The sequence below is a fragment of the Dermacentor silvarum genome, chromosome 1 (genome assembly GCF_013339745.2).
Source record: "Dermacentor silvarum isolate Dsil-2018 chromosome 1, BIME_Dsil_1.4, whole genome shotgun sequence".
NCBI lineage: Eukaryota > Metazoa > Arthropoda > Arachnida > Ixodida > Ixodidae > Dermacentor > Dermacentor silvarum.
In genome coordinates, this window is record NC_051154.1 from 81,567,837 (window position 1) to 81,589,505 (window position 21,669).

Consider the following 21,669-nt stretch of genomic DNA (forward strand, 5'->3'; position numbering starts at 1 on the left):
ACTTTTCTTCAAGTTTCTGCGTGGAAAGCGTCAGGATGGATGCTAGAAAATTACGAAGATAGGTCCTCCTATCGAAACGTTGGCCAGCCTTTCTGAGGCACCTTATCCCTGTTTATAATCCCTATTCCTCGTGTGCTACTCCATTAGTCAGCCTTCATTTTTGATTTTAAATAATGGTAGGTCAATTATGTGAAGGTGATCTTAGGTGTGAAGTAACAAAACACAAGATGAAAAAACGTTACTAATCTTTAAATTACAAAGGTTTCTTGCTTTCTTTTTTCGTTGCTCTTTTCTGCGTACCCGCCGCGGTTGCTCAGTCCGCTAAGGCGCTGCGCTGCTGAGCACGCGATCGCGGGATCGAATCCCGGCCGCGGCGGCTGCCTTTCGATGGAGGCGAAATGCAAAAACGCCCGTGTGCTTGCGTTGTAGTGCACGTTAAAGAACCCCAGGCGGTCAAAATTAATCCGGAACCTTCCACTACGGCGTGCCTCATAATCAGAATTGGTTTTGGCACGTAAACCCCAGAAAGAAGAAGCTGTTTTCTGAAGCAGAAAGCTGAGTTGTGTATGTAAGAGAATGTTTTATTTCTAGATTGTTATTCTTTCATGCAACGTCCAAGTCTCGTTGTTTTTGTGCCTACCATCCGCTTCTCTCTCTCTCTCTTTTTCTTTTGCTTTCTTCCGATATTAGTACTGGTCATTGGTGGAAGTAGCAGCAACAATGGGCAGAGAAGCACTTGCCGGCTCTGTGCTCTTTGGCCTGCGAGATGAACGTTTGTGAAGCACAACTCTCCTAATTAAGCAACATTGTCTGCTTAAATTCTGACGCTGAGCTTCAGGCTCTGTATCAACTTTATAAATTGTTCGTTTACACAGACTTCATTTGATTTATTCTGAGCGGGCGACATTTGTAAGGTTATCGTGTCCTCAGATATCTCTGATGGCTTCATATTATTTTACTCTTATTTCCGCTAGGTTGTGAATCCCCCTTCGAGGTAGTTCACGCGCAGCGTTACCCCGAGTTTGTAAGTCGTCTATTGCTAGCAAGTTCAATAAGGTAGATTGAGCATACTGCAAGACTCAACTGTCACGGACATTCTAAGTAATATTATTTTATCCCTGTTCTGCGAGACCATCGTGAATCCACTCGTGAATCCATCGAATCCCATCGTGAGTGGGGCACCATAGCGGTATTTTCTCTGGCTGTTGAAGGTCGATGGATTACACCTTGTAGCATTCATATTGGGAGTCGTTGTGTTACAATATTCGTGTTTCTGCAGTCCTGCAGTATGGAAGGACATGAAATGGTTGTTTTCATGATGTTGATTGAGGAGGACAAGGCACGCAGTACTTCACGAATTAAACGTTCAAATTGTTCTTTAATTCCCTATGGAATATTTATTTTGAAGTTCTTAAAGGAATTTTTCTCCTCCGCACACCGCACCGATGATCTCTAAACTGATATCGCTTGCGCTTCTTTGTCATATACGGAGGAAGTTCAACAAGGCAGCTGCTATCACGAGCTCGAAGGAAATGCGCACAGTGTTGGAGTCGCAGAACATGACACCAGCTTTCTTGAGGTGATCATCGGTCAAATTCTTGATCAACTCCTGGCTGTCAACGCAGCGGTACTTCTGTGCGAAGAGATTGATGCACTGGGAAAAATCACGTGCATGCCTGCAAAGTTATTGGCATTAGATGAATGAGAACAAAAGGAAACAGCAACATGAATAATCTGCCGACACAAAAGGTATAGGGTAGACAAACTAAAGGCATTAGACAATGTCAGTGCCCGTATTCACAAAAGGCATTTGCACTAGAATTGTTCGTGAGAGCGAATGCCAGCCAATACTGATGAATGATGATGTACATATTAGCGAAGGTGGGCAGCCAATGGAAAAGAGGAATTACGAACAAAACAAAGCTTTGTTCATGAGGTCACCCAGTTACATGAACACGTGACAACGTATTCTAAGCAAATGTTTCAGCTTGGCAGGTACGTTAAAGGGACACTAAAGAGAAACCGGAAGTTGAGCTTTAATGGTAGATTATCCTATCACAATCACAGTCATACCATTCTTACGGCGAACAGATGTTTAATAAGCGAGAAAATAGCGAAAAACTGAAGGATAGGTGCTGACGCCCCTTCGAATTTCCCGCACTAACGTTCATGACGTCGGAGATTACAAACGTAGGCCGGTCGCGATTGGTCGAGAGCGATTTATCGCTGTTAATAAAACGCAAAATGAAATACACCTTAAACGTACATAAACAGCATTTGCCAACTTTTTAAACCATTTCAAGCGAGGAAGTACAAGTTTAGCACAAAATTAAATAAATAAGAAAAAATGGCATGTCGATACATGCGGCCGTGATAGTTTCGTAGTTTCGTTTTTGGTCAATGCATTGTCGCGCGCGCCTGTTCCGCTCTACGGTGTTTGGTGGCGTGTTGCGTGGCTCGAAAAACGTTGACTTCGCGGGAAACAGCCAGAAAATGCCTCGTGTGTGTAGTGTTGAGGGCTGTATAAATGGCCCAAGGCGCTTGATCAGGGGCAGCGGCAGTGTTGACTCGATTGTGTCCTTTCATGTGGCGTCGCGCGGAGAGCCCCGGCTCCCCGGCGTTCGCAATGGCTCAGTGCTCTGCCGGTGATAAAACGGCAAAAGAGCCAGAGAAACCGATGGTGTGCTCTCTGCATTTCTCGCCCTCGGATTATGTGTATAATCTTGCCCTCGGAAAGTATCTTGGCGTGCCCCATAGGCCAGTCCTTTCTCGAGCAGCTGTTCCCTCAATGCGGCCTTCATCAAACCCCGTACCGATGCCCCTGCAGCAGCAAACTGGCGGCTCGGTGAGTGCTGAATGTCATTAAATAAAGCCACGAAATAACCATACCGAGTACGTGCACAAATTTCTACGCTTGTTCTGTCGGGAACATCGTCGCCTGGCTGACCGGACGCTTCGCCTTCGTCGACGAAAACGAAGCTCTCTTTCCGCCGGCGCGGCCGGCGGCTCACCGCCATCGTACGCGGAAACAGCTGCCGCTCGAGCACGGAGGATCATTTCGCACTCCGTTTCACTGAATATCGCTGAAATGCAGTCCTGCTTCCCTGGCGAGCTCTTCGTTGCAAGGTTTAGCGGCAGCAACGGTATCCATCGCGGCGAACGCAAGCGCAGTGGCCATGCAGCCATGATGCAGCCAGCGCCTCAGCCGTTTACGCAAGCGGTGACGTATCATGGCGCATTCTGATTCGCTGAGAGCAATGAAATCTGTGACGACACTGCTTCAGCGCCAAATCTGGGGTGAGAGAAATTGAGGAAGAGATATTTGGTGTCTTTGTTTACGAATATCTCCGCTAATAACTCATATTTTTGCACCCAACAAAAACTGCATGCATTCCTGAAGGTCCCTCTTTTATTTCAGCTGAACTTCCTGTTTCTTTTTAGTGTCCCTTTAAATCGATTTCTTCATTCGTAGGGCCGAAAGTGGTTAAGCGGAAATATCACGGCAGTGTCTTTACGTCATATTCCATAATACTGAGCAATAAATTCACTTATTAATCAATAAGGTATTTCCTTCAACAAGGCAGAGCGAGCTATGGCTTAGTATGGCTTAATTTTCTTCCTTTTTTGTGACGACTGTATTTCTTGACTAAAAATTTAAATATTTAGATAAGCAAGAATAAATAAAGTGAGGTTTCCCGTTAAAGGCAGCAACACGGCAATGAATCCTGATTATGCCACTTACGAGCACACCGACTTCCGGATCTGTGGTGTCAAGGATTGAGCTTCGAAGTGACGCACGGTCCCGTTGCCTACGGCTTTGAAGTCATCCTCAAATACCCGTTGACAGGCATCAGATCTTTTTTGAAGATTGTGCAGTTGGCATTCTATGCAAGGCAGAGAAGTGAAGAAAAAAGTGATTATAATAGGGCATTTCTCCACCCAACAGCATTGCAAAGCAGCATCTAGCAGTATTGTGAATTAGAAACATGGGAATAACGCCACTCATTCTGCTCCTTTTATGACACAACACGGAGACAATAAATTTACGACAGAAAACGTTCCTTTGCCGCTGATATTTTGTGCTTTCACAGTTCGATAATTAGACTTAGATCGAATACTTACGCCACATTTCATCTTCCTCTGTACCATTGTCTGCGAAATCTCGACGCTGGTCCGACAGCAGCCTCTCCATACCGAAAAGGTCGTTGTTGTCACTCCAGATGTCATCGGTATACCAGGCGTTCCGCTTGCTCAATTCCCCAAGTAAAGAGTCCTGCCGTTTTTCCGTGCCTTCCATGTGTTTTCTTAGTAGTTCTTCCTTAACGTCGTCTCCTCCAGCGCTCCACATTGAAGATCGATCTCCACTGTCGCTCTCAAGCTTTGCGTCTAGTTCGTAGTAGTCCTTATTTTCTTCAAGAGCCTTAGCATCAAAGTCCCGCACAACTCTATCGTCGCGAACGAGATGCTCATTCGGAAAAAGCATCATGTCTGCCTTGCTGTCGCTTTCTTCTTTGTGCTTACGTATAATTTCCTCCAGGTCGTCCTTTACGAGCTTCTTCTTCATCTTTCGTTCTATCTCATATTTGTTTAGCTGAACATTAGTGTTTTGGCGCGACGGCTTCGCGATAGCACTGCCAGCCGCCTCCTCGTTCTTATCGAGCAGTAGCCCAGGCGATTCGTCGATGTGCCTCACGTATGGGAACCCAACTCTCGGCTCACGCCTCCTCTTTTTAATCTCGAAGAATCGCTTCGGTCCCTTAGCGCCTCGCTGCACGAAGCCCTCGTCGTGACCTTTTTGACCGTCATTGAAGTCTCTTTCACCTTCCACGTCTTTCATGCGGCTTCCCGGAGAGTTTACTGACCTCCGATGTGACGACTCGTCTTTCCTTGGTCGCGCTTCTGGTAATGCAGCGCGCTCTTTTGTCTCTCCAAGAAAGTCGGGCACAACCTTTTCTTTAGGGGACCGCAGGCCTGGCTCTGGAAGAAAGCTATTGGGGCCAACGTAGTTCGAGTCGTTAGAATGACGCTGCGGTGGGCTCGGGAAGGGCCGAAGTTCATCTGGATACGAGTCCATTTCGTGCGGCTCCATTTCCTTGTAGTTAGGTTTTTGAAAAGGAGGTTGGCGTTGAAATGACCGCATGTTTCCGGAAGTCTCTCCTGGTAACTGAAAGTTTGGGTTGTTTGGCGACGAAATTCGATCATGGGCGCTAAGTCGCTTCATGGCATTCAGACGGGGAGACATTTCTTCCTTCGCCGGAGCAGGAGGCCCGTCACTTATCTTTAGTGAAGCTTTATTATAATTTCTTACTCCTCGGTCGTAGTCTTCTTGCATAATTCCAACAGCATATCGAGGATCAGTAGGCAGGCCCGCCCTAGCACGAAACATATTTGAAGCTAATCGCCGAGGATAGTAGCGTAACGGTGCTCCTTGTCGATGATTCTGAGACGCTTGGTCTTTCTCTTCGGTCAGAGCATCCGCACCATCGTGCCTGGGTAACTTTGCGCCAGGCACGTTGTCAGATAAAGAGAACGTTCCACCAGGGGCATAATTCATGTCTCCCATACCAAGGGCCACCTGCAAGTTCCTGGGAGCGTCTGGATAAGCTTTGTTATCGCGACGTCTGACTGAAATGGCTCTGCGGGAACCCATTTGCTTTACATCTTGACTTAGAGATTCGTCGTTGGGCAGTACAGGAGCGTCGTCTTCTGGGAATGACACCACGTCTCTTGACACAAGTTCTTCTTCGCCGTCCATATGTGGTAAGTGGCCGAGCGCCGGTTTCTCGTACTCACTGAGATCGTAGTCGGTGCTTTTGTATGCATTTCCACGGCGCTGCAAGCCGATCACCCGCCTGTCGAACCGCAGAGCCTTGTGTCGCCTTTCATCTTGCTGTCCTTTCCCAGCCCTTTCATTAGGTCCGTAATGTCTGATGTACGGATAGCGCTCAATATGACGCATCCCGTAGTCGCCTCTGAAGCGCCTAGTGTCTGTTCCTCCGTTGTAGTCGTAGTACGCTAGGCTTCTGTTAAATGTACCTTTGGCATTGTTGAAGCCACCCCTGAATATTTCATCGCCAGAGACGGCGTACCTGTGGGCGAGATCTTTCCCTGCTCTCTGCATGTCGGATTTAGGACTGAGGTTGTCCCTGCCCTTGTACCGACTGTAGTGTCTTTCCCTCTGTTTCTGCAGTAGCTCCGCCATTCCTCTCGTGTCCTCGTACATTTCCAGTTCTTCTTCTCGACTCAACGGAGGCCCCCCTCTCCAACCTTCTACATCGCTCTCTCCTTGCCTTGCTGCGCGCGGTACGTTCCGCATTGATTTATAAATTGGCAACTTCACTGGAGAATTCCTGAAATTTTCAGGCAGTGGTTCACTTTCAAAGTTGCTATCGGAATCCTCAGCTTCGTGCTTTTTTCTGGCATAATTATCACTGTTATAATCTGGTGGATTACCCAACTGATCTATGAAGTACGTTCCGGGTCGCGCAAAATCTCGGTTAACTCGTTTACTGGAGAGATCCTGGACCAGCTCGGGGGACCCCGATTCAAATCTGTGTTGTGACCTGAGTTTCCGTGCCCGCTCGACACCTGCCCAGAACTCTTGGTTTTTTCTCGGTTCAGTGTTTCCGTCTTGTTTCTGCATAGTCATTGATGAATTGTGAGCAATTCCTTCCGATGATAATTGTGCGCTCCTTTGCGGTGCATCCTGTTTTTTTGTTTTCGAAGTTGCCTCGCGATCAGCGTAATCATAGGCAGGCTTGACATCAAGGCTGTCTGGTACTTTGTCTTCTTCTTCAACGTACTCATCGTAATCCGGACCATAGTAATCTTCCATAACTTGGCTTAACATTTGTTGTTTAATAGCGGCAGAGACATTCCCACTGCGCTTTAGTTCTTGCTTCAGAACGTTCACGTTGCCAAGTATATCACGACTGCCATTTTCGTTGCTTACCCTCACTCTTCGAAAACTTTGTAAGCGTACCGGTGGACCTCTTCGGTTTCTGAGACAAGCCTCGTAATATTGCCTGTGCAGTATCCTTCCGAAGCTTCTCACGTGTCCTTTCATTACGGGGTCATCCTTGCATCCGAGCTCGCTCGCCGAGTCCGGAACACACGTTTCGTACTTCTTCAATAGCGGACAGAGTACTTCGGCCTTCTGATGAACCAGCTCCATTTCTTCAAGTATTCTGCTGAAGCTCAAACCACAGTGGAATATGCGCTTCAGTGCTGGAAGCCGTCGACACGCCGGCGAATTAGGAGACATCATCGGCGCGGACAGGTTTGACCACACGATCTTCTCGCACCTCTTGGCGTAGTCAGTGGTGAACGGCTGCAGCAAGGGAGCGACGTGAGCGTGCAATTCAGACATGGCGCACTGCGTGCGGCTTTTAACTTCGGAGATGCAGGCGTTCATCTCCTCCAGCCGCCGGCACACCTCTGGAGACATCTCCAGCGGCGAGAACTTCACTTCCCGTACGGCCGTCTGAAAACTAAGGCCACATAGGAACACCTTGCGCACTGCAGTGCCCGTCAGGCACTCGGCTTGCGCTCCTCGCGGAGGTGCCACGTCAAAATCTGAGCACTCTTTTGCATGCTCTTTTTTCCACGTGTCCAGCAGGGCACTCATGATGCTGGTCGCCTCGTCGGCCAGGAGGCACCCTGACTGTTCTTTGGCATTGATGAAGCATTTCTCGAAATTTTGGGAAATCCTGGATAAAAAAAAGAAAGAGCAGTGAACAGTTACAGCTATGATGCTTAAATAACAATTCCAATGATTTGTTATTATTAGCTGTCCACAGTACGCACGGTAAACTGGTGTAAAACGCAGCAATAGAGCGTTATCCCTTTACTTAAACAGTGTAGATGCTACATCAACTCTCCAACTGCTTGCTTGATTTCTTTCTTTAATTTTGTACTTGAAACTGCAGCTTGCCTGCATCGTTCCTTGTCACCTTTCTTCAGTCCTTCAAGGCGTGCCTGGACCTCCATTCCACAGGAGAAGTAGTTATTGAACAGCGTCGTTCGTTTGCACGTCTCTTTGTAGACAGAACTTTCAACGTCTAAAAGAGAAAACCATCAATCACAAGCAGTTCATATTGTACTGAACGCTCCCTCTGCGAACTGGTTAGCTTACTTCTAACGCCTTTGCAGCTGGTGTTCACGTGGGTCATGACTTTGTGGAGATAAGTAAGGTGGTAGCTCAGGGAGAGGTTTCTCATGTTGCAGTGTGTTACACGTTCGGCAGCTGCGACGCATTCCTTGTAGGAAAGTACTTGACTGAAAAAAACAAAAACAGTTTGAATGATCCGTGCACACGACGACTTCACATTGTTACATGCTGGATTTCGGACATATTTTTAAGCATATTGAAACAAGAGACTTTGTCACCCAAAGACAACCAGGAGCCGTATTCTGTAACGATCCGGTTTCCGAAGAATTCAGTTTGGCGGTGGCATCACATTTGGGTGGTCCGCTGACGTTATGAGAACGAGAGGAAGGACAGAGGCCAATCGGCACGCAGGCTTTTTTTTATTTTTTCTTCCGGGAAGTGAACAAGGCAAGGGAAAATATAGGAAATTAGGAACGCTTCTTGGTAAATAAAAAATAATTGCCTCCTGAATTCTTCGTCCGCCATCTCAAACACGTCTTTTCGATGTCGAGGTCGTTGTTGTCTCTCACGGATGCTCGCTAGAAGCACGAATGCAGGCGCCACAGGGATCACCATCGCCGTCATTTTGCTAGGAACGCCGATCTCGCCCGTGCACACGGCACGCACAGGCTCTGCACACGGCACACGGCGCCTTCGAATCACACCGAAGCACCTCGCGCCACTTCGCTTCGTAGCAGACGACAATTCGGTTTCCGCATGACTGACATGTGCGTGACGTCATCGTAATATGTGTGTGCGCACCGAGAGGAGGCGTCACCTAGGAGACGACCAAGCGCGGCTCGCAAAGTGAATTTTTCGAACACAGAAGCGTTACAGAATACAGCTCCAGGAAAGTAGCAGCAACTAAGTGACTGGTAAATTGGTAACACCTCCATGCCGCAGGAAAAGCAGTTTTAATTAGATTGCATTACCCTTTGTGCCCAAACCTTCCAACTTCAAGGAAGGATAATAAGTTTCTCGTTAAAGGCGGATCATACAAGCGGCAGTGACCAATAGTCTCTTTAGACCGTAGAGAACACCAAAAAAAGCACTCTTATTTGAAATAAAGGCTCCAGAATTTCTTATGATGAATTACAAAGAAACACTGGTCCACGCCTCCGACAAATTGTATTAGACTTGTTTATCTGTATTTGTGTTCAACTATTCATATGCTGTATAAGAATTTTGGTGCAGCATATGAGAGTTAGTGGAGTCATAGTGCAATGTGTCACAAGCATTATTGTGTGACCGCACATTCAAACCGCTTTACCAAGGCGACAATTCTGCATCCTTCTGTTGTCATTATTCATAGATCCGTATTGTAGAAAACAGTACTTATGTACGATTTCAAACCACTTTTATTAAATAGGTAATGCTTCTAACCACTCGTGTTCCGAACGCTTCATCAGTTTGTTTCTTACGAGCGTTTGAACTATACCTCATGCATCAGCCGCTTCTGAATCTATCCTCTCTCTAATATTTACCATTGAAGTAAACAGGTTTAGCGCGCAAGTTCGCCAGTGGAAACATTTGCAGCGTTTTATTGCGATAGCAATTGTATGGACACTCCTAGCGCATCTTTGCTATCGCCGTCGCCGTGAGGTTCCGTATAAAATCCAACGGCGATAATGCCATCGCCGCGCGCCGTACGCGGTGTGTGCGAGTGAAAGCGTGTGAGGGTGAGCCGGAGATCGCGGCTCGATGAAGCGCACGTGAAGGAGGAAGGCAGGCCGGAAGTGCGTGGAGGAGGCGACGGAGACGGTGGGGGGGGGGAGGGAAGGGGTTCGTGCTGCTCGTGCGGCTGCTGCTCACAGCGCGGCCGCGCGGGCGCCGTATGTTGAAAGCAATCTGTGATGTGGCTGAAGTGTGCGCCCGCGGCAGCCTCATCTTCAAAGCGATCTGCGATGGGTACACAGTGCATGCGCCGAGTGGTGGTACTTCCTATGCGTTGTGCTTTCGACGTTTAGTTCGCGTTGAAGCGAGAGCCAGCGCGAAGGTCAATTTGCTGGCTGCCGCTGGCGCGTTGTCTGACTCCAGCGTTTTGACGAGTTTCCACGGTCATCGAGCGAGATCTGTTCATGTTTACCTGCGCGCGCGTGACACCGTGCTTGTTTATTTACTTAGTAAGCGAATATTTACAACTTTATACGGCTGATAAAAGTACTATGCTTACTTCGTATAGCTGTCTACTAATTGGCTATCGCAATCGGTGCTTCGCCTTTCGGGCAAAACTGCGACTTTTTTTCTTTTTGTACACCGCTAAAGTTTTTTTTGCCACTATTATTTACAGCATCTTAAATCGGCCCGAGGAGTATTCGAAGCAAACATACGTGCAGATATCATGATCGACGCGATCCCCCGTTGTCTCGTATCTGTTTACTCCGCAGTGCAGAAATTTCCTCAGAAACGGCAGTAACTGGCAGTCGAGGTCAGGTATTTCTGCGAAGAAACCAAGTCAGCTTTGATGGCTCGTCGCACTTCAAGTCGGACAATGAGTTGTCAAAATGAAACAAAATATCCCTCACGTGTTTGTTGGCTGCACTTTCCAGCGACCTTGCGGGTCACAATATTCGCCAAGTATTTGAGATGTGAGTGTACTTCCGTCCCAATGCCGCATTCCGAATAAAGATGAATGTTGTCTATACAGTTCCTAAACTTCGCGCTTCGCCTGTAAAAAAACAGTTGTTTCAAACACAATGAAATTCAGTGCGATCGTTTTTTTTTTCTTTCAGAGCTATCGCGTTGTAAATTACAGTTGATAAAAGGCAAACACCCGACCGCTTACGTCATCAATGTTCCTGCTAACAGCAATTCCGAGCTAGCAAATGGGCTTAATGTATCCGTATACCTGTATTTGGAACGATTCTCAGGCAATATAAGCTGAGTGGTAATGATGAGAATGCTTACTGAGAATGCTTATTCAAGCCGAGCACTTTAACCACTACTCCACGTCCGCATTCTACGACAATCATCAGTCATAAGCTAGCATATGGGCTGAACGTGCCAGTCCCCCACTTAGCACATTCACCGAGCTGCACAGAATGATGCGCAATAGGCAAAAATGGGTTCGGCACGGTGGGTGTGAGGAGCTGTTCTTACACTATGTGTGTAAGATCAGTGATGAGTATAAAAAAAAGAAAAAAAAAACACTTCGCGCTTGATTCGCTATCACTGCAGTATGCCGCCAGGATAGAAAGAAGACGCTCGCCAGAGGATGGAAAGCCATTACTGACCGAGGCCAAAAAGACAGAAACCGGAAAATCAGCAGCCCTGAGCTGGATGCGTGTTCTTCAATAACGACAAGCAGAATATAGTACAGCTGCTCGACAAGAAGCGGACCGAGAAAAGGAAGAATCATCGAGGAAATGCCTCATAACTACGGTTCACATTAATTGAGTTAAGGGATTCAAAGGGTCACTGGAGTCTTCCAGTTTTCTATATTGAATCTTAGGAAGGAACACAGTATTTTTTTTAGAGCGAAACTGTTAGCATCCAGTTGGTCGGGACTTTTCGTAGCCTGCTGAACCAAAAACCGGCATCTGTAAAAGGGGTTTGTGTTTGAGTTTCCAGGAAACAGAATTATTTTTTCTCGCATATTCGAATTACAATCTGATGCTATCATGTCTGTATGTTGTGTGTAAGCCGTACTTTACGAATATTGTGACACAGTTCACTTGGAGAAATTCAATTAGCTCATACGCACTTGCGCCAGGCGGAGGGCCTACAAGAATAACGATGAATGAGGATAGACGTCCAATGGCGGCTGTAAAAGGGCTTTGTCTTTGTCTTTTGGCTTTCGGGTAACATAATTATGTTTTCTCGTATATTCGTATTACAATCGGAAGCTATGACGTCTGCAGCTTGTGTGTAACTCGTATACTTTACAAATTTTCTTACGCAATTTAGGTCAATAAGGCACTTGCGCTTGGCGGACGGCCTAGAAGAATGAGGATGTATGCTGCACTTCCGCATATCTGCGTGTGCGCGTGACGTACGTCGCTTGTGGTGGTGGTGTTTGTGTAACTTCGTCTAACGCCAGTTGGGGTGGTGTTACTTGTCTAACGTCCGCACCAGCTTCGCTGCACATCCACATTCACAGGGTGGAATGAAGGCGGGCTTTTTTGATCTGATATTTTCAGTGTGTAAAAAGCATGACAGAGCACTGGTAAACTACTCTTACAAAGGCAAAATGGTGCCGTGTAGCAGCGCAATGAGCTTGTAAAAATAGAGCAACGACTGGTACCTGATTCAGCTTTGACACGCTGTCTGCATCCGTCAGTCACCAATAATATAATTTCACTATTTTAAACATTTTATCAGGAGATGTATATAAGGAAATTAAGCAGCTGACAATGTTTTAAGACGGCCTCTATAGCCTAATGACAGATAATTATACGCATGTTGTTTGAGGATAGCGTGCTCCTTGAGAAGTCTTATGGAGCAAGGTGGCTGGGCCCGCTCGATCTGTGCCGCCGATTCGTGTGAAAGAAATAGCTTCGTACCTGCACTCAATTGATGGTAGGCGGTTGTATTTCTCCGGCGTCCCACCAACAGCAGGCGCATCGAAGATGATACCGAAGTGCACGCCACGAGTTGTCGCACTCACGTCCTGGCTATGGTTTTGCGGCGCGACAGTTTGAGGCTCACCCAGGTAGAAAGAACTTGTGCACTCGAGGAACCGCACAACCGCCACTCGGATGTCACACACTGTGCTCATGTCCGTCAACACTGCGTAAGAGCGACTGCACGTCAATTCCGCCAGCAAATGTAAGTGCAGATATAGCGCATATCACGCGGGGGAAATACATCCTTCATTCTTCAGAGTAGTGATCTGTGTGTCTCCCTTCTTGTCTTTCGTGTTTTTTGCGCTGTTCCCCTATCGAGTGATCTTCGAGTCCGACGGAATTACGACAGAAGGAGCATTCCGCTTCATCTCTAAGGAACACACAAACCCTAAAGAAATTGGTAACAGAAATGACTGGCAAAAGCATAAGACGTGGTCATATTGCTGTCGCAGCCGGCGCGGGTATAGACCATGTCTTATCTCACGCCAGAGCCGCTAGACCAGAATGCAACAGGTGCTAGCTTGGTTGGCCGGCAGCATCCTGGCCTATACAGTTCTGGTGTACTGCAGAGATTGCACTGAGTTTGCACCTTTGTCAAACGAAAACGCGCTAGCTAGCCGCGCGCCTGTGCGCATGTGCTGCAGCAATAGCTGATCGCTGCGCTGCTGCGGGCCTCGTTCAACGCGCCAAACTATACAGCAGGCACATTTTCGGTGATCCCGGCGTCGCCGGCGCGCTAGAAACCACTGCCTGGCACGCTAGAAACATCGGACTGTATCCGCGCCTTTAGGGTCCCTAGGCGCCCGTTCCTGCAGCAAACGTCGGCGTTGTCCCTCGTAACCGAGCGAACGCCGAGCGCAGCGGGAGATGAAAGACGGTGATAGGGAAGAGAGCGCGAGCAGGAGGATGGAGCGGAAGCATGCGGCGGAAAGCGGAGGAGGAGGTTATGACGAAAGCGTGGGACATGCAGGAAGGAAAGACTCAGGAGAGGCCCTGACGTCACTCTTTGTGAAGTTCAGTGAGGCCGGAGGTTGTCGTTACTCCGCCATCATGTCGGGCCCGATTCTCCTGTCTTGTTTACATTTCTCGCCTTCGGCGCGCAACCACGCCGGGCTGCACGCACGTTCGTGCGCCGTAGTGATCCTGCCAACGGATCCAATCGCAGTGCATTCCATCGCGACACGACCTATGGCAAGCCCATCTACAGTTTATGAAAACAAATACGTATGCTGGTCGTGGCTTTATAGGAATCGTTTTGCTTAATTGAACACTTTTTCACGCACCGCGGAGATGTGACGAGCCACAGCGCGCCGACGAACTGTCCGGCATAGGGAGAAGCCGTAAGGTTTATAGTGCGTGAAAAGACAAGGACGAAGGGAGAGGTGACACACACAGGCGCTACTCCCTTCGTCCTTGTCTTTTCACGCGCTATAAGCCTTACGATGTCATACCAACAAGCTCAAATCACTGCATTACAGAGGAGAAACGTCGTTACGCGTTTAAGTACACCGACTGCGGCCTGAAGTATATTGTTCTCACGGTAAGTGGAGCTTCACGGAAATATATTTCTGCGGTGCCGAACAGTAAGCGCGTATGCGTGCGGCTAGTGGGTTGACCGGACCTACGTGCGACCATCAGCCGTTTGAAGTGCGCGCAGGCATACGTTCTTCCGTCAAATCCTGTTCACTTTTGCACCGCATCCGCCAACCTTGACTTCCCTGCCCCCCTCGAGCACACAGATAAGATTACTGCGGTGAGAGGGATTCGTCCCTTTATTACTCACAGCAGCCGCTTCTTTCCCATCCTTCCACATGGAGAGTGGAAAATGGGAAGATTAAGAGTGGAATGTGATAGCATTCAAAGATCCCTGACTGCTTTTGCGCTTCCCGGAAACTGTAGCTTACGTAACCTTAATGTTTACCTGCAAACGCTGGCGGCGAACGCTATTCACGAAGGCGAGCTTTCTGGTTCTTTCTTTACTTTCCGCCGCACGGCAGGCGCCGCCGCTGCCGCGGATGCGCGGAAGCGATCGCCATCTGGATAGTGTTGCAGGGAACCGAGCGGGGCGTGCCGCGATCCCACTAAGACAGACCTTAAACGGCAGCTGGACAAAGGGTTTGTGTTTGAGTTTCCGCGTATATTCAAATTACAATCTGACGCTATCATGTATGTAGATTGTGTGTAAGTCGTACTTTATTATACTCTGACGCATTTTACTTTGAGAAATTAAATTAGTTCAGTAACGGCTATGCGCCACGCGGAGGGCTTGCGGGATTCGGGAAGCGTGGTTCGGGATGAATTTTCTCTGACGGACAACGCCGCCGACACCGATGCCGACACTGGATTTTCTGCGACACGGGGCCCTTAATGCTATCGCGTTAAAAATCCGGGGACACCTGAGCACTTCTTCTGAGTTGTGAATGCGAAAGCATTAATAGCGAGGTATAGCTGAGCGGGTTTGCGGGCCAACGGGCCCAGCGGGCCCAGCGGGCGAGCGGAGACGCCACTGCACATGTGCGGTACGCTGTGGCGACCAGCGTGTTTACGGAACGGCCGCTTTCTCGCTCATCTCTCCCCAGAGGAGCGCGCGCAGCTGACCAGCTTTTTTGCGAAACGAACGTGCCGTGCCGACCACCGCTAGCACGAGCAGCAGGGGCATGTCGGCGTCGCCTTCGGACGCAGCGCTGGCTAGCCTGCAGGCAAAAAAACCTCGGAGGTGTTTCACCACCGATTTATTTAATACTTGCAGCCCAATAAAAGGAGGATTGGTTCATATTCTTTTCACAGTAACTACAACCTTGTTGCGCAGGTGATGAAGCAAAGCGACCACTCGACCGACAGTAACTTCGACCTTGTTCGACAGGTGGCACAGCAAAGCGCTCCGCTCTAAAGCCTTTACTCCGCTCGACCGAATGAGGAATCGCTGACCTAAAACTCTTACTTTCGTGCGGCACTCCGCTGCCGTCTGCGCTCGCCCGCTCGTACCGCTGGCCCGTAAAACTGCTCAGTTATAACTCTCTAATGTCCAGCTGAACGCCGCTTAGCGGCGCTTCGAGTTGTGAACTCCTTGCGGACAAGGGAGCGCGTTGAGACGCTTGGCAAGGCCGGTGCACTTAGATCCGTGACCTCATGGTATACCTTGCCCGACTGCCATAGAATCTAATGGGGACGCTCCTGAATAAGCCGCAGCGATTTTAGCGTCACCGCTTTCGGTACGCCGGGCTTGGCAATGGAAATTTCGGCCCAAGTAGCATGACGTCATAAAGCAGAGTGCACAGGCCTGCTATCTATCAGGCGGTCGCTTGGTGCATTTTGATTTGGCCTTACCGAGGCGCCGTTAGAACGCATGGGAGAGCTTGCGCGGACAAAGAACGCGCGGATAACACAAGCTTCCGAAAGCCAGAGCGAGGGTGACGTGGCGTCGCGGTGATGCCCTCTCCCCTCACACTACGCTTGGCGCACTATTTCAGCAGCAAGTGTACGCTTTCACCCGCTCTGCACCGTCGAGGCGCGCTCGTGACGTGGTGTCGCAGCTAATGGGAATTTTTTTATTTTTATTTAATAATAGACGCATATTTACGTGCCGTTTTTCGCTTAACCAGACGACAGACGCCGGCGTTTTCGTTCAATGGGCTATTTGATGCTTTCGCATCAAAAGATTCTAAGTGGACCCTTGCTATCAGCTCAATTGAATGTGTAGCTGAGCGAAAGCAGCGCTTTGGCCTTCCGCTGCCCGCATGAACGTTGTGAGCATGCGCACTAGTGTTCCTGCTGAGCGGCTCTCTGCCAAATGTAAAGACACATCGGCCTAAGCGCCCTGGTCGAAACGCCAAGCTAGAACTCGCTGCAGCAGTGAGCGACGTTGGGATAGTTAGTGTTGCATGGCTTCTGAAGTGCAATACAGCGCAGTGAGTCGAAGACTGACAGCGAGACGACTTCACAAACGCTGACTTAGGTTATTTATGTTGTTTGCTCCCTATCAGCCTTTGTCTTGCTGCTCTGTATCACACTTCAGGAGCCATAAAACTCTCCATTTATTCGGTGACTTACTCGAACTGGTTTCCCCGCTTGGGCTGCAGCTTTCTTTGTACATCTCGTTGACGAGGGACGAGATATGCTGAAGGTGAAAGTTGAACTCCGAGCTCCTCACGCACCGCGTCAAGCGCATTGAGTCTTGAAAGCACTTGTCGAATCCCTGTGCTTTCCTGCAGTAGAATCGGAAATATCATATTCTGCAATTTATTTTTGCAAAAGGATGCTTTACCCGTAATATATTGATGCCCATTCACTCATTAATATAAGGGACTGCGAGATTTTATAAAAAAATGCACTTCTAGAGAGTTGTGGTTCTGTCACGCTGCCACTAACCAGTTTTCACTAACAACCGCCAGGAGCCCAATATACTGTTCAGTTTCATGTATGCGCACCTACAGTTATGCCTATATTTCACCTACAGTTATGCCTTAAACTATTTTACGTAATGTTTCAATAAAAACCTCTATACTAAGTTACGCGCCAAATTCACAGCTTGCTTAAAAAGCAAAGGGCACTTTCTCAACGTAAGGCGATGCTGACAGCTAGGCTGGCAACCAAGTGCTAATCCGTGTTTTTGTGCATTGCGTTGTGTGGCTACTGGTTTTTGCGGTGGAAGAATTGAAAGTAGAGTGACTTGGTACTGGTTCATACTGTGGGGTGTGGGGCAAACACGAACGAGCAAGGAAGGCCCGGATCTTGGCGTCTGAGTTATCGTGTGTCATGACCACAATATTTTGCGCCTGGCGATCTTCGTAAGCCTTCCCTGCTACAGACCCTGCACATCTTAGGGACAGGCAATTTCGTGCACAGTTGTGAAGCGAGACGTGCCAAGACCGCCACACGACAAACACGCATGCAGTAAACCTCGCAGTGAACAAGTAAAAGATGGTGTCTGTATGTGGAATCGAGGTGATCTCTGGGCCAACAGTATAGGACAATAGCAATCATAAATGTGATTAACCAGTGCTTGAACTTTAATATTCTTACACCAAAATTATTGTAATAACGAATAAGGGCAAGCTTAATGCACACAAAAATTAATTTTAGTTGTGTCTTGAAGTATTCTGGAATCGAGATTTCAGTTTTCAAAAGGGGATCGCCGACCTCCCGTCACCAAAAGCTCCATTAAATTACCTTAGAGAAAGGGCGACCGTGTGACATAAAATATATCTCTTTCGAGGTAAAGATTCAGGAGTTCACGGGTGCTCGTGTGACAAAGGGATTAGGCGTATTCTTAGCTGACGGCAGTTATACAAAAAAAGCACACAAAAAATGCGCTGCTGTGCGGTTGGCGATAATGCGACAGCTTCGTTAAATGCTAATTTTTAATGGCTGGTTAGACAAGACAAAAAATACGCCTTGTCTGGCGTGTTTGACAGAACGCTGTTGTTTTGGGATGTGGTCTTCACGAGTTTCAATGTAAAAAGTAATGTTTTGGGGAGTTAGTGTTAATGCATACAGTGCTTTCTTGTAAATGTTTCATTGTTTTCTCGCTTAATTTACTTTGTCTGCAGTATAGTTCTTTAATAGTAATTTTCAAATGGCAGGTTGCAAAGGGGTTATCTTCCAATTTTGCCTCCTTTAATAAAAAAATGAGTAACAACAAGGTTCACGAAAAGCCTGAAATAGTAATAGGCCTGGGATAGAAATAACAAAACTTTTTTGTTCCTAAGTGCTGTCTGCCGTTGCCCGGTCACCTTCGAGAATAATGCGTCCAGTGACAACATTACTGCTGTTACGAAAAATTATAGCGTAAAACAACATTTTTTTTTTCAGAATACGGGCCCTGGGGACCGAATTCACGAGGTTTTCTGGTCGTAAGTGTTATTTAACATTGGCCAGACGCCTTCACTCATAATATGTCCAGCGCCAGGATTAGGTGGAACTTGCTCTTACGAAGAATTCTAGCGTAAGAGATTTTTGTGAATTCATGCCCTAACGTTTGCTATACTTTCCAAAGGTGCGGTACTTAACGGACGTTAAAGCAACGTTAGTGTCCTGTGCATTCATATACTCGCCCCGGGCTGAAATTCATAATATTGATGGCAAAATAACGCAGCGTCCATGAGTTACTTTCGTGTACACGCAATAAATACTTAAGAGAATACTATCAGATGACTTCGCAGGTGCACCTAATGGAAGAGTACATTCCTAAGCTTGAAGTGGTCCTAAACTGAAGGTGGTTGAGTCCCTAAGGCATTATTTTCCTAAAAACAAGGTGACGAAAATACTTTTTACAGCCGTGCTTACCGTATCTCGATTGGAGCAGAACACAGAAAGTGTACACTTGGATTTATTTGCACCGTTAAGAACCACAGCTGTTCAAAATCAAGAGTTCCTCCATTACGACGTGTCTTGCTGTAACCCGCGGAGCAGTCCTTGCCACACGCACTATTAACATGCAGGAAGAACAGCGCTACCTGACTTGACGATATAAGAAGCATTATTTTTTATAGCTAACAATCTGATGATCAAATCGGCTGGCAATGACGAGCAGCTTTTATGAACAAAAGGTGTTGTGAATCCAGGAAAGCTTGATTGCTCGTAATTTACGATACTCCCTCAGCATGTCTTAGAATGTCACTTGTTGCTGATTTGTATCTCCGATTCTGTTTCAGTAGAAATAGATTGTGTTTGTATCATACTGTCAGGCAAAGCTATTGTTTTAGTCACGAACCAACTTGCCCGTCACTCAATCCTTGCCGCATTCACGGCACACCTCTGGTCGCAACAGCTTAAACACATAATTAGAGTCAATGTGGCATGGGGGGGTGGGGGGGGGGGGGGGGGGGAGGAGTGGACTGTCAATTTCTCCGCTTAAACATTTCCACCTTCTTTGCCCTGTGCTAACTGCAAATAACTACTCGGTTAGGCTTCTCGTCATTAGATGAAAAGGTACTGAATAATCCGTGCCTAATAAAGCAGCTGCTGCCCTGATGAAGTTGCCCCTCGCCGAATTGCTGACTACAATAACGATAGCTACAGGACCGCATGAAGACGACAATACAGGCACTGGAGATTTGAATAAATGGGGAGGGGGGGGGGGAGGGTTCATACAGGCATTAATTGCTAAGCTGAAGCGTCCCTTGTTCGCCCAGTGTTGAAAACTTGAAGTCTTTATATATCTTCCTGTGACCGCTTTTTTCATGCATGGTTCTGGGATATTATAGCCAAATGACTAATTACATGGTAATTTTGAAGCAGTCAGTTAATTATATTGGGCCCTTAATTACTGTAGTACAGCTGATGACGTACAGCAGCAAAAATAACACAAACTGGTTACGGCACCTCCTCTCGAAACAGTATTTTTTTTTTTCTGAACTCGGTGCCTGCTTCTAGTTGTGCATGCATATGGAGTGCCTTACATTCGTAAACTACTTACTGGCACGTCGCGTTTTGGTTCGGGTTTTCCAGGAGGCTCTTCTCGCGAACTGCATGGCCGACCACGGCTCCGCAAGCACTGAAGCGTTTGAGGGCGTGGTAGCGCTGGCACTTGGTCTTGGGGACACCCTTTGTCTTGGGGGATGCTGCAAACAGTTGCTCTCTGTTAAACTGACCCGCACATAGCTGCCGTGTATCACATAGTCCTTACGCAGGCCGTCGGTTGGTGCCAACAGCAGAGCGGCGAAGACGAAGAGGCAATGCATAGGCGCCATGGTCTTCCTCCCCTCACAGCCTCGGATCAAAGGAAGCAGAAGCAGCCCTGCACGAATTCAGCGGAGCGCTTGATGGCTGGGTTGCTCCGCTTTTTGCAGTCACTTGTTCTAGCGATTCGACTCACTTCTTGCAGATCCTCGCTCCGGACCCGGGAAAGAACTACCGCATGTCTCAATTTAGTTCATTTCTTGTCATCTCGTGCGGACGCTACACATCTGAAATAGGCGAAACCTGCGTGTTTTAGGACTGCAGCTGGGTATGAAGAGAAGCGGCAGTGCTGGCGAAAAATGGCAAGCGCTGTATCTTCTTCGCGATAGATTCCAGGGGAAAAGAATGAGAACATCGCACTACTCACCATTGTGCAGAAGAAAAATTTAGAGGTTACCTAGCATCGCACACTTCTGGAATGCTACCAACGGTCATTGGCGTCGGCGCGAGATTCTGCACGCACTCACCCTTTGTTTTGTCTTTTTCTCTCGTTGTCGCGCGCGAGAAAAAGAAAGAGGAAGCACAGGCAAAATATAGGAGTGGGTTCGCGACGTACCTGTGACGATTGGAAATAATAAGCTCCTGGAAAGTTAATTTCAGGGTGTATTGTGTGGGGACATAAATTGAAATTTCACGTCATAGGGAAAACAACCCCTGTTCGTGGTCATATGCTTTCACAGAGGCAAAGGACATGCGAATATGTTTGTACCGTAAATGATTGTTATTGTATTACTTGGTGTTTTTCTCACAATTGTTCTTTTGCTCTCAAAACAACACCCAACTACATTTCTTTAACTTCATGCGATTCTTGAGCAATTCCCCATGGTGGGTATGCGCCATTCCATGCAGTGAAATCAAGTCTAGATAAAATATATCGTTCTATGCTTGCTCTTTTTAGTTATGCAGTTCAGTGCCCTGTTTAGTTACATTTTTGTCGCTCTGGCAAATAGCAACTATACGACATAATCGTTGGTTTACCACATACTCTTCCATTCTCTATCGGCATGTTGGATGGCCCGTTGAATAGGTTACGACATGTGACTGGCAACACTATCAGGCACTTAGAAGTAAGAAAAGACTACGCATTTACAAGGGCCTAATATGAGAGCAAGGGTTAAAATACGTCCAGGAGTAACTTAACGAAGTCCCAAAGTACACAAAATCTCAGGCAACGACTCACGCAAAGCCATCGTTGCTACTGTAATCACTAGTCGAAGTCAAAGTCGGGAACGAGGCAGAAGTTCCCAATTACAGCCAGCGCCACTCAAAGCCATG

The 21,669-nt window shown here is 47.6% G+C and overlaps 1 protein-coding gene across 1 annotated transcript; it reads right to left on the bottom strand.

Annotated features, from left to right (window-relative positions):
- Nucleotides 1-1,420: 1,420 nt before the first annotated feature.
- On the bottom strand, nt 1,421-20,634 carry LOC125944353 (uncharacterized). Its single transcript, XM_049664764.1, has 12 exons — nt 20,531-20,634; nt 20,342-20,452; nt 20,132-20,276; nt 16,765-16,919; nt 12,652-12,877; nt 10,675-10,817; nt 10,480-10,588; nt 8,135-8,277; nt 7,934-8,060; nt 4,123-7,709; nt 3,743-3,884; nt 1,421-1,676 (listed from the first exon to the last, which is right to left on the bottom strand). Exons 2-12 carry the CDS (start codon nt 20,403-20,405, stop codon nt 1,481-1,483), a joined length of 5,037 nt encoding a protein of 1,678 aa, XP_049520721.1. The 5' UTR covers nt 20,406-20,452; nt 20,531-20,634; the 3' UTR covers nt 1,421-1,480.
- Nucleotides 20,635-21,669: the final 1,035 nt, after the last annotated feature.

Coding starts and splice junctions, on each gene's coding strand:
- LOC125944353 (XM_049664764.1), bottom strand. CDS start 20,405: ATGGCGCCTATGCATTGCCTCTTCGTCTTCGCCGCTCTGCTGTTGGCA. Junction 20,277..20,341: donor GGCACCAACCGACGGCCTGC/GTAAGGACTATG, acceptor AACTGTTTGCAG/CATCCCCCAAGACAAAGGGT. Junction 10,589..10,674: donor AAAGTGCAGCCAACAAACAC/GTGAGGGATATT, acceptor GTTTCTTCGCAG/AAATACCTGACCTCGACTGC.